Genomic DNA, 13,677 nt, shown 5'->3' with positions numbered 1-13,677 from the left:
TATCATCGTACTGGATCACTTCTACCACTGCCGGATGCAGATCACAAATTTCTCCAAATTTATTTCATGGGAACCAGTGATGAACAAGTTGATCAACATTGTCGATTCAATACCGGCACTAATCGAGAAATTGTTGCTTCATTACAAAATTTATTCGATCAACATAATGAATTAGTTCGACTGTTCAAGACGGCCCTCGAGCGAATGCCAGCTGATGATTATGTACTTGTCATTAGAGCTGACAAAACACCAGCTGGCCAACATGAAAGACAATACAACGCACCAACAATTAATGAAGTGGCGATCGTCATAGTTGGCGAAGAATTTAACTCGCGTGATATAGTTCTTCATCGCAGAGATGGTAATGTTCAGCGAGTCTCCGAAACTCATCGCTCATACGATGCATTGCAATATCCAATTTTATTCTGGCAAGGAGAAGATGGATATCATTTCAACATCAAAATGAGAAATCCACAAACAGATGAGGACACCAATAAGAAAGTCAGTGCCATGAATTACTATTCATATCGATTGATGATTCGTGAGAACACAGACAACCACATTTTGAAATGTCGAAAATTATTCCATCAATACATTGTCGATATGTATGCAAAAATCGAGACCGAACGACTTCTTTTCATTCGATTGAATCAAACCAAGCTGCGCTCTGAAGAATACATTCATTTACGCGATGCAATTGCTACTGATGGCAATCCCAATGAACTGGGAAAAATGGTCATATTGCCGGCTACATTCACCGGAAGCCCACGGCACATGCATGAATATGCACAAGATGCAATGACTTATGTTCGCGCATACGGCCGTCCGGATTTATTTATAACATTTACATGCAATCCTACATGGGAAGAAATTAAAGATCTTCTGTTGCCTGGACAATCGTCTTCGGATCGCCATGACATCATTGCACGTGTGTTCAAGCAAAAATTGAAATCTATGATGGATTTCATTGTCAAACATCATGTTTTTGGGGAGACACGCTGTTGGATGTATTCCATTGAATGGCAGAAAAGAGGAGTACCGCATGCACACATTTTAATTTGGTTGATCGACAAAATTACACCAGACAAAATTGATGAAGTCATCTCAGCAGAAATACCAGATGTTGACATTGATCCAGGCTTATTCGAAGTCGTTACCAACAACATGATTCATGGTCCATGCGGCGCGATCAACAACAATTCTCCGTGCATGAAGGATGGAAAATGCACGAAACGCTATCCACGACACTTACACGCCGAAACTATCACTGGAAATGATGGATATCCACAATATCGTCGACGATCAACTGAAGATGGTGGCAAATTCATCACTTTAAAAGTATGCAACAATGACATTGAAGTCGATAATCGTTGGGTTGTGCCATATTCACCATTACTCTCAAAGACGTTCAAAGCACACATCAATGTCGAGTATTGTAATTCAGTGAAATCGATCAAATACATTTGCAAATATGTCAACAAAGGAAGCGATATGGCAGTTTTTGGAGTGGGAAATGCATCTGCACCAATCAATGAAATCGATCGATATGAATTGGGACGCTACATTAGTACCAATGAGGCAGTTTGGCGTATTTTCTCATTTCCAATTCATGAACGTCATCCAACAGTTGTTCATTTGGCCGTACATCTTGAAAATGGATAGCGCGTGTATTTTACAACGGAAAATGTACATGCAAGAGCATTATCGCCACCGAAAACAATGTTAACTGCGTTCTTCTCATTGTGCACGGATGATTTATTCGCAAAAACGCTACTTTACTCAGAAGTGCCAAAATACTACACATGGAATGCATCAGCGAAAAAGTTTCAACGTCGTAAACAGGGGAAACCAGTTGAAGGACATCTGAATTTATATTCGTCCGACGCGTTAGGCCGTCTTTATACAGTTCATCCAAACAATCAAGAATGTTTTTACTTGCGATTACTGTTACTTAACGTACGTGGACCGAAATCCTTCCAAGAACTGAGAAGAGTAAATGGTGAAGTATGTGCGACCTATCGAGAAGCTTGCCAAGAATTAAATCTTCTTGAAAACGATGCACAGTGGGACACAACACTCGCTGATGCATCCGATACTGCTCAACCACAGCAAATACGCAGGTTATTTGCGATAATATTGACAACGTGTTTTCCATCCAATCCGAAATATCTTTGGGAAAAATACAAAGATTACATGAGTGAAGACATCCTACGTCGTTTGCAAGCAATGAATCAGAATCCAGACATGCAATTCACACCACAAGTGTATAATGAGGCGTTGGTTTCGATCGAGGATATATGTTTGACAATCGTTAACAAAGGATTGGGGCAGTTGGGAATGTGTGCACCGAATCGATCTGCAAATGACGCATATGATCGTGATTTGCAACGTGAAAGTCACTTCGATGTCGATGATTTGGGTACATTTCTTGAAACGAATCTTCNATATGAATTTCTTTCAGACATTCGAAGTAATTTATTAAGCAGCCTATTTCTTTTAATTTCTGCAAACTTTTTTATGCGGTTTTAAGTTAATTTTAACTCGCTGTTTTGGTTTTATGCGATTTTAGAAAATTACGGAACGTATCCCTACTTTTTCAAGGCAAATAAAATCTTTTTTTTATGCGAATTTTTTATATGTGCTTTTCTGTAGAACGTATCCACCGCATAAAACGAGACCTTACAGTAAACGGTTTCTTGTAACCATAGTCTGTCTCTGTGCCGATTGACTACATACGACCCTTCGCCACCCCTCGACCCTGTTGACATTTCCACCCCCGTCGGAAACCTTACACTAATATTATTTTATCTTCGATTTCAAATATTACTTCAATGGAAATTAATATAAATTAAATCATGAATATAGAGGATAAATGATATCTAACCTCTAGAGCTAGTGGAACTGAGTTGAGCGCCACCTGTAGGCAGGCAATGAAAACTTTTTCGGGAAAACACGTGCGTCTTTGGGTTAGATACATAGTGAAACACGGTGCTTGTTTTTTTTTTTTTTTGTATAATGAATCACAGCTTTCTGCCACACAAAACTTCAAAAAATACCTGTTGTGTGGTCGGTTGTAGTGTTACGTATATTACTGCGCCGCCAGGTACAGTACAAAGTTTTATTCGTTTCCGAATAAAAAATACTCTGGAAGGAAAGAGAAATGGCTGGCTGCAATTCTGCGGATTTAGTATTATGTTGGGTATTTTCATTGAAGGTATTTTTTTAAAGTTGTGTGTGTGTATATATATAACTGTGACATTTAAATGCATTGTATTGTAATGATCTCTGTAAATTGCTAGGGCGCCTTTTTTTAACGGTAAATAGGTGTAGTCCACTTTAAATTACTACTCATTGTTTACGTAGTGCATTGAGTAATAACTCATTAAAAATATTAAAAATACCAAAACATTTCGTATTTCTGTAAATCTAAAATCCTGATAATAAATAACAAAATTTAAAAAATGCTTGATGATGTCATTATTAGCCAGGGACAGTATTAAAGATCATTTCAAGTAATTCGTTAGTCAAAACGTGACCAAAGTTGCTTGATAATTGTAATGTAATATAATATGTAAAATTAAAAACACTTTTTTTAGAAAAGATGACAAACCTTGGAAACCCACAAAGTACAGCAAAGTCTGCAGTCAGCATTTTGTAGTGGACGGAAATTTGACAACCCTGACCATCCAGCATACGTTCCCACACTTTTTCCAACATACTACAAGAAACAGGGTTGTGGAAATGCTGACAGGTTTTTAAGGCAGGCAAGAAGGAAAGAAGAAAAGGTGGAGAGCGTGGATAATAGCATGGATGTGGACACCGAAACCATATCTGTGATCACCAAACATGACACTGGAACACAAACTGATGTAGGGGAACCACTTTATAGTACAGATAATATGGCAGTCTTATTTTGTGAAAAGTTATGTAATGATGTGGGTACCCAAACTAATATTTATTGTAAAAAGCAGTTTCTCTCCTTTCTTTAAATTAATTTTTCTCAGGGTTTCGGTAGATATTACTTCAAAATCACACTGCCTTCTAAGAAACATTATTCGTACGCTACGAAAAGGAGAAGCACATGCCACATTCGTNTGTGGCCAGCTCACACGTCGGAAAACCTTCTGATTTATTTGTATACGCACCAGAGGGAAAAACAAAAAATATCGTGTATCCACAAGCACTCCAGTAAATAAACGACGCTTGAAACAACACTTTGAAATGTTTTCCCGATGAAAATGAACAATAATAATAAGTTTCAATAAAAATGATAAAATGTAAATTGAATTTTGTCATAACGAGTTTGCTTAAATTTCCTTTCTTCTGAGATCGAAGCAATGCGCGACGGGTAAGCTAGTATTATATAAAAACACGTGCTTATTCAAATGCAGCGTTATGTCAAAATTTCAAAGGAATCGGTAGGAACAAATGAACATTACATTTTTATTTATATAAATAGATAGAAGATGATCCGCTTTAGTTCATTTTCACAGAAAAGCGTAATGCCTCACAGAAAAGCAAACTTAGGGCGTCGTACTCGTAGTGCCATCTGTTGGACATAAAAGCCTTAACCCTAGATGATATAATTTAATTTATATAAATGTTTAATGGAATAATATACAGCCTATGTCCACCCTGAAGTTCCATTCTAAATATTGGTGAAAGAATTTTTGAAATTGGATGAGTAGTTTCGGAGATTACCTGCTGCAAACAAACTTAAATACAAACATTACCTCTTTATAATATTAGTATAGAAGTATAGATTGTATATTTGATCTGTGCTTGACTTTTGTTGTGTATTTACTTACAGCATTATCAGCACAATATGCATGTACTCTACTGCACATTTTTGTAGGTCTTATGATTTAATGTTATACTCTGCTACCATATTATCTCTTATTTTATTTTGTAAGTGTATAATTATATACATATATTGCTTTCCTGTAACTTGTATTCATGTACCCCATCTCCAGCTATGCCTAGTGGTGCTGGTTATGTATGCATGTGTACTTTAATAAAATAACTAACTAACTAACTAAACTATTGAAGTGATTTTTTTTCAAAAATAGGTAATATACTAACAAGTAAGATGATTTTTTGATTATGTAGTCACTATCTCCTGTTTTAAATGATTTTCAGATGTTGATTTATCTCCAAGACTCAAGAAATAAAAATAGAACTTCAACAGTTAAATTGCCTTATTTTATCATATGAGAATATTTTTATATATAAAAATAAATATATATTTTTTTAAAACTAGAATCTAAATAATTTACATACTAAAAAACATTCTCTTTAAAAATGAAAATGCACTAATTTTAAAAATTTATCGTACTAGAAAAAGTACAGATTGTCTAATAATGGTTGTTTATGACATCAAAAATGTTTAAGCATTAAAAAAATGATGTAATAAATATTTGACTTTTAGAACTTGATTTTGGAAGAATTCAAATCAGATTCAAATATACTGTAACTTTAAATAAAAATTAATTTTCAAAACAATTTCAGTTGTGTCAATATTTTCTTGATTTTGTATTTAGTTTTAAGTTTTGTTAAAATATTAAATCAGGAATTCATTGTATTTGGAATTTACAAAACCAAAAATATGACCAAATTTGTTTAACTTTAATAGTGGAAAAACTTTTTAAGTAAAGAAAAACTTATTTTATTCCTTAAGATCTTCAAACTTAAAAAAAATATCACTATTTTAATGTTTATCATTTTACAAAAATATTTTATAGGAAAAAATTATTTTAAAAAATAGTTTAGTAGTTGAGTTTTCATAAAATATATTACAATTAAATTATATATCAGATTCAAATATAATTTTCCTAAATGTCACAGATAATTCAAACTCATTTCTATTTTATAATATTTATTATAAAAGAAAATTACCACTATGTAATTACTTTAGTGATATAATTGAACTTTTTGTAATATATTATTTCATAGCAATTTTGATAAAAGTAATAATACAAATTCTTATAATTTACAAAGTTATTATGTTTTGAGAGGTGGAAAAGAAACACAGTCCAATGCCGTGTCACCTTATAAAATCAATTGGGTCTAGAAGAATTTCTCTTACATGGAAATTCTTTTTAGTCTTTAATATCTTGAATTCTAGAAATTCAAAAATAAAATACCCATTTTATTTTTCTCTGAAAATTGGATAAATCCCTTTTTTGTTTTATTTGTTTACACCTGGAAAATAATACAATAGCCGATTTCTGTTGCTGAAGGTAGGTTGTTAGTATGGCTGAATTAATGAAATAAGAATTAAAAAAATCTTATTCTGTTTAATTTTACAGACATGTGGTATCTTGAATGATTATTTTGCACAGTATTCTCAAAATTCATTAATTTTAAAACTCTCCTGGGTGTCTAGTAAAGTTAAGCAAGTAGCAGCAGGAATGAGTTGAGAATGTCAGCTGACAAAAACTTCAACAAATAGTACTACTAAACAATTTCACATACACAGCATCTTAAATATATGTATTGCTATTTGCCTAACTCAAGACTAGATGATGATAAGTGATTTAATTCTTCTATATTTTTTTAATCTTTTTAATGTTTCTGTTAAAACTTTTAATTGGGCTGAAACTATAGATATAGATATTACTTCAAATTCAGCACATTATATTAAATTTTTTCCTGAGACAGGCCACAAGAATGTTCACAAACTTATCCATATTTTCTGCTAACACCTGTAGACCAAGATTTTCAAAGTGCAGAATCTCTTTGTTCCAGTCTTTGCTCTTATTCTAAGGAAATCCCTTTAAATATAAAAAAAATATCAAGTTACAAGTTTTTCATTTTGATGCCTAAATATCCATTGTTGCTTCAATACAAAAGCTTTTAAAAGACAAATAATTACAGGTATTTCATTCTGTTTTTGATTTATTTTTTTATCTAACAACGAGCAATTATTTATTGTGACATTGTCACAATGAAGGCTGCAATTTTTAATTCATTTAATTTAAAATATATGCTCTCTACCTCATAGTAGTAGTGACTTGTCCCTGTCATCATACTTTTCCTTTAACAATAGTCATACCAGTCATCTATTAACTGCTTTCAGGGGAAAAGTTTTGAATTGAAATAACATGTCTTTCAGTTTGCGTTGGAAGTTCGTATATAGTTAATCGGTGCATCCTGTCCCTAATCTTTCCATATTTGGTCTTGGATTTCATCTATCTAACTCTGTTCTTGAGATTAAGGAGAGACAGATGGACAAATAACAGTGGGAATTAATGGGTCTACAAATTAAATATAGGACACTTCCGTGTTGTGGCATTATTGACAGCGATTTGTTAAATTTCAGATATACTCGCTAATACTTTCAACAGTTTACAACAGTCATCTTCAGGTAAAATCGAATACCTTTGTTTTCGAATTGACAGCTTTTAACAGACTTTTCAAATTACATAATGCATGTGGTTGGAATATAGAACAAAACAATAAAAATCGAATAAATAAATATTTTTAAAGAAACAAAACAATAAAAATTGAATAAATAAATATTTTTAAAGAAACATGCTGTAATAACTTGAACTCCCCAAAACATATAAATAACGAATAATGGTACCGTGCATGGGAGTAGAATAAAATCAGATCACAAAATTATAACTTGGATTGTTTAAATAAAGTTATCCATAGTTGTGGTATTGCCAATGTTGGCGCATTACACGGCAAAGCAGCAGATATGTAAAGGTTCTCCCATATGAATATTTTGCCTACGATCTTTGCAATGCTTAAATAATTTAATGTGGTTCCAAAGTGAAAGATAATCTTGGTCTAGAACCTTTTTCGCTAACTCTGTAGCTGTCTGTTATTTCTAATGTCCTCTTGATATTCGAAGATGCAGGACCGTATTATTCTAGTGGTAGCTCCAATATAGATAATTTCTTCCCCTGATATTGTATGCTTTAATGGAATTTTTTAAACTCCCGATTTTACATTCAACATGAGAGTGTCTCTATTGTTGCACAATGTTCTTTGTAGTGATGGTGTGAGATTCAAAATTTAGTTAATTTTATAAAATTAATTTATTCCTTACCTATAAAATCGAAATATAGAGTCCGTGGGAATTTTATGTCTTAATATAAACATTCTCACGAGGAATCCATGTATAGTTTACACTTACAGGCCAAATTTGTCATATTGTTGCCATTCTATCACCACCTTTAACCCCACACCCGCTAAAACAATTGATCACCTGACTAATTTTCCCACCACAAAAGGTATAAAAGCCATCCTTATTTCCCTCTCGGGGGAATCGCCGATTGAGTCGAAACGTTGAAGTCGGACATCACCTTCCCCCATCGCAAAAAGGTCTACACTTCCGTCGTAGACCTACACTTGTGTCACACCCCAGAATCCATTTGGACGATATTACGGAAGAATATCCCACTAGTATATGCAAAGAGGTATGAACGCATATTTGTAAACTCTCTCTCTCTCCACCATCCGCGCAGTAGCAAGATAGCTTGTTATAATGGAACTTAGAGTAATTAGGTTTGTAATTTTTTTTTCCGTAGATGATTGTAATAAACTCTTGTTTTGTTTTTAAATGGTGTCTTTACTCAACTTAGCCAACGTCTTTTCGTCGACTTCTCTGACTCTCCTCCACTCGCGTAACGCGTAAAAAAACGTAAACGTCATCCTTGACAAGAAAGTAGGTCACTGGAAAGGAAAGGAAATTCCAACCTCCCCGGTGGCTCACAATGGTTGAGGGGTTATAGGTAATATAAAACCATGCTTTCTGAATATGTGTGTTATTTTTAGTGAAATGGTGCCCAAGTACAGTATTGGAGGTATATCTTTATGCTTTCTTTGTTACAGAGGAAAGATTTTGGAAACAATTTGTTTATGAGTCGGTTGTAGAGATATCAATATTTGGAATTAGAATATCTGGCATTGTGCACTGCTCTGTTGTTAATTTGTAATTATTTATCAATTAATACCTGGGTGGATGGGATGAGGAGCGTTCTCCGAATAAGCGAAGTGATAGCGGAGTTTATAAGGCTTGAGGGCTGGAAAACAGTTACAGGGATAATATCTGGCCCTTTGTTGTTTTTGTGGTGCACCACAAAAGTTAGCTCCAAAGATCTATGCACTTCTAAATCTAAAAAGGAAATCTTGCTCCTCTTCTACAGTGAAATTGATAGGATATATTGAAGCTAGCATTTGAATAAATTTGTCTAAATCTTCTGCAGAGCCCGTCCCATGCAAGCAAAATATCGTCAACGTACCGTAGATACATGATAGGATAGTGGATTGTTAAAAGTGCATGGAAAATACACCTTTAAAACAATCCACAACATGGAAGTGACCTATATTTAATTTCTAAACGCTGGTGTGAAGTGAACTATATTTTCATTATAGGTCTACAATTTTTTCAAATTGCAGCCCAACAAAATATATAATTTAAGGTTATGATATCAAAAACAGCTCAACTTTCATGAGAATATGGTCAAGTAGGGATTTTTCAGCAGGTTCTATAGGTGTTTATAGTTCTATGTTAGAACAGATTGAGAATCATTGGTGTAATCTCATTAACATATTGGATACTTGTTTATTGATATATTCATGATTTGACTTCTTTCCTATCTATTCTAACTTTTTTAAAATTAGATATTCTGTTAGTGTAAAACATCTCATACATAATATTCACAATTTTTTAAAATGATTTAATGAATTGTATACTTTTTGTTTTATTTTTGTGTAAAGTTCATTAATTCTGAAAATGGAAGTTTACTTTTTGAAGAATTTTAAAATTTAATTTTAAATCTACTTAGCATTAAATTTAAAGTTGATAGTCTTAGAAGACTTTGTTATCTTTAAAAATTATTATTAATTAAGAGTTGTAAATCAAAATTAATAGGGTTAGACCTTTTACAATATTGAATTCAAATTATTATACAGTAAAATCCATGTAAAATGAAACCTGACTAAAACAGAAACCTACCTAAATGGAACAGACTTCTGAACAAAGCATTTTCTATGTTAAATTTCATTATAAGTCAGAAACCTCTCTAATGTAAAAATGCAAGTTTTTGAATACAAATAACATAAATTAGCCTAAACAAACAGAAAATTAAGATTCCATACTAGAAAAATAAGTAAAACGATCACCACAAAGCATGACAAACTTATTCCAAAAACAATTTTGACCCTATCAGAACCTTGAAATAAAGTACATGTAATAAAGGGTAATACAGACATAGGATCTTTGTTGGAATTAACCAGGCACAGAAACAAATACTTTTAAAAATTAAATGAATGAGAACAGTTCTCAAAAATGAGTAATGAATGCAAATTGTTGAAAACAATGAGAATAAGATAACATGCTGCCAATTTGCCTTACATATAATAGTTATTTAGTAAATAATACTAGTATATGAGGACAATTTAATTAACATTGTTGGTAAGTATAGAGTTTGAAGTTAATTGTTAATATAGTATTAAAATTCCTTGAGAAGTCAGATCACAGAATAACTTGGTCTTTATATCACTGTAATGAAATTAGAATTTCTGACAGCAGAGAAAAACAATAGTTCTTGATGCTCAAATTAGCTTGTTTGTTATCATGTGAGCTCAAGGATAGCACCTAAGAAGTATTCAAATAATTAGCACAAGTACTTGAAAACAATGAGAACTTTTTAGAATCAAATAATTCTCAACCAGCTGTGTATGCCCAATGTTGTTCAGGGGTTTGAGGGGTGAGGAACTGGTGAGGTTGACTGGGAGAGGATGATAAAAACAACGGTCTTAGTAACTAAAATGTACCTTTATTAACCTGAGTATTTGCAATAATGAAACTGCAAAACACAAAAATTGCTTAGGATAAAGTTAAAGGGAAGGGACCCTGACATGTTTGTCCCATAGACTTATTAATATACAGATTCTTGCATTTGAATATTCCCATCTTTTTAAGTCACTTTGAATTAAACCTAGTAATAAATTTCCTTTTATTATGCAAATGGCTTGAATATAAAAATAAACATAATTGTGTGGCATTCGCCTGTTAGAGTTAAAAGATTAAAAAAGAAAATACTAAAACCTGTTCAGAAGTTATGGTGTGAATCTGAATTATACAGGTTTTACTGTATTATCTACTATTGATAATTTCTTGATTAATAAACTGGCTCAATTCAAGCTCTGAATGATATATTTGGGATCATAACAGAGTAGCACAAGTAATGAAACAGAATAAACCAATTTTCCCACTTAATTAAACAGGATTTTTTCCTTATAACCATAAACAGCACTGGTTAGAATTGCCATATTAATTAATTTATTATTATTATTAATCCTACAATTTTTGGCAGCTCTTAAAAGTTGGCATCTTGAGAATGCTTCCATTCACAGCCATAGCTGTCCTTGATCCTAAGTATAAAAACAGATTATTTTTCAGCCACTGCAACTAAATGCCATTAACAATTTAAACATATTTAGCTTAATTAAACCACACATATTTTCAACATAAACTGATGAATGTAGAAAGAAGCAAATTAGTATACATTAAAATATAATACTGTATGAAACTTGGGTTTTTTTTTTCATACTACCTAAAAGAATTTTGGGTATACCGAATTTTGTAAACTTTCAACTTTTCAACTATTATTTTCAACTTTTCTAAGATGTTATTGACAACTGGTAGGTAGTAACATTTTCTTTTTATGCAAATTTAATTTTTTTAATTAATTACTAGAAATTTCCTTTTTACGTTGTTTCAATGCCACAAATGCTGAATTATTATCCAATCTATCTACTTGAACGGGAAGGTAAAGGTGAAGAAGAACCGTATTTAGGAAATATATTGGAATCTGATACTAATATGAACGTAATTATAAAGATAATTTGAGGTTTACACTTCTTACAAAGTTCGTTGTTCCAGTATCCTTTTTCGTCTCCTGTTTCTTCGCTTCTTCCATTTTTTTCTTGAAAAGTTCCATAAAACTTCCATCGTTGGCGAAGGCATTTAAACCTCTACTATTTTCCTCTGTATTATTCAAAGTATCGTTATTATTATCATTCGTCGACTCACACGATGAAGACGAGGAATCATCCGCCATTTTGTCTCCCACTCCTACTAGCGTTTTCGATTTAAGTGTTGCCGATAAAAGTAATGGTTTTAATATTAACAAATCATTTATAAAAATAAATGAAAATATTTATTCTTTGTATAATAAAAAAAAAGTTAATTTTATTTTAAAATTTTAAACATTACATACATTACGTACATTCTAATAATTTATTGATTATTACTTATTAAAACTGACTTGAAAATAAGTTTCTTTCCTAGCATCAATTATGATATACATGTTTTAAAACTATTCCCGTTCTGCAGATAGTAGAGTCACTTAGCAACGCTGCCATTTATAATTGCTGTAGATTAATTTGGATCTTTATACACAACTACATACATTAAAAAAATACGCGCTGCAGATGGTTTGAATAATTGCTTTTTCCGCCAGTGCCACAAAAAGTTGTGCTGCTTATTGTGTAGCTTTTGCATCAATGGCAAGTCAGTGGCGCGACGGTAGCATGCTAATGTGCGATGTTGGTGTCTTGTTTTATAATAATTTCATTGCTAAATCCAACTAGTAGTTCTTAAAAGCGCCTCGGAGTCGTCGAGACATCGAGGGAACTGTCATTCGCGAACCTGGGACACTCTTTCATTTGGGACTATCTTGGAAAAGAGAGGAAGACCCAGAGACCGCCGCTGACTTAAACTTCCAAGATCGCGGAAATCTTGTAAGCTCCTTTCATGTTAAATACTGTAAGGTCTCTTTTTATGCGGATTATTTTTATGCGATTTTGAAGTTGTGCGGTTTGTATTTCATCCAAAATTTTCTTGGACAAACATACATGTAGGCTTGTTTAGGAAGCCCGCATATAGACAGTCTCCAAAAATCGTGGAACGCTCAAAGCTCACTCCATTTGTTCCACTGACATATAACATTTAGGGATGTAAAGGACAGCTAGATCTACCTTAATCGCTTTAGTTCCTAGCAATTTTTCATATAAATGTAATTAAACATAAAAAATACTTAAAACTGAAAAAAACGAAAAAAATGCGTTAATTTTGAAGAAAAAGCTTCAAAGTTTAACTTCCTTTGTCTCGGCCTTCTGTGAAATTTAACACCGATGAGTCATTGTTTAGTAAGGGTGCACCGATTAATCGGTAAGTAATCGGTAATCGGCCGTATCGGCCACTTAGCCGATTAATCGGTATCGGCCATTCCCACCGATTAATCAGTTTCGATAATCGGTAATCGGCCGTATCGGCCACTTAGCCGATTAATCGGTATCGGCCATTCCCCCCGATTAATCGGTTTCGATAATCGGCCAATTTTACATTTTGATATTTTTGTTACAATGTTACGTACAATGCTAGTAATAAAAACTAATAAATTTCTGCTATATACTGTATTTATTATTTATTACATGACAAACTGAATATTAAAAAAAATTTACTAATCAAATTATTCCTTTTATCGATACATATTATAAGTATAATATAACGTATAATATAAAGTTTAAACTTTACATAAGAAAAAGTATTGAATAGGTTAAGAAGAAAAATTAAATTTTTATTTGTTTCATAAGTTTAAAGTTTAAACATATAAAACAAATAAAAATTTAATATTTAAACTGTAAAACCCTTAAATT

General features: G+C 32.5%; 1 protein-coding gene across 1 annotated transcript; it reads left to right on the top strand.

The window, feature by feature from the left end:
• On the top strand, positions 1-6,328 carry LOC111612469 (the record flags this gene model as incomplete). The annotated part of the gene is given in 2 exon segments (XM_023353682.1): positions 1-2,419; positions 6,309-6,328. Coding segments are annotated over 2 exon segments (2,439 nt in total), but the record flags the coding sequence as incomplete, so codon positions are not given.
• Positions 6,329-13,677: the final 7,349 nt, after the last annotated feature.

This window comes from Centruroides sculpturatus, unplaced genomic scaffold (assembly GCF_000671375.1).
Source record: "Centruroides sculpturatus isolate CEXI.00-Female unplaced genomic scaffold, Cexi_2.0 scaffold1679, whole genome shotgun sequence".
NCBI lineage: Eukaryota > Metazoa > Arthropoda > Arachnida > Scorpiones > Buthidae > Centruroides > Centruroides sculpturatus.
This window is presented reverse-complemented; position numbering and strand designations above follow the sequence as displayed.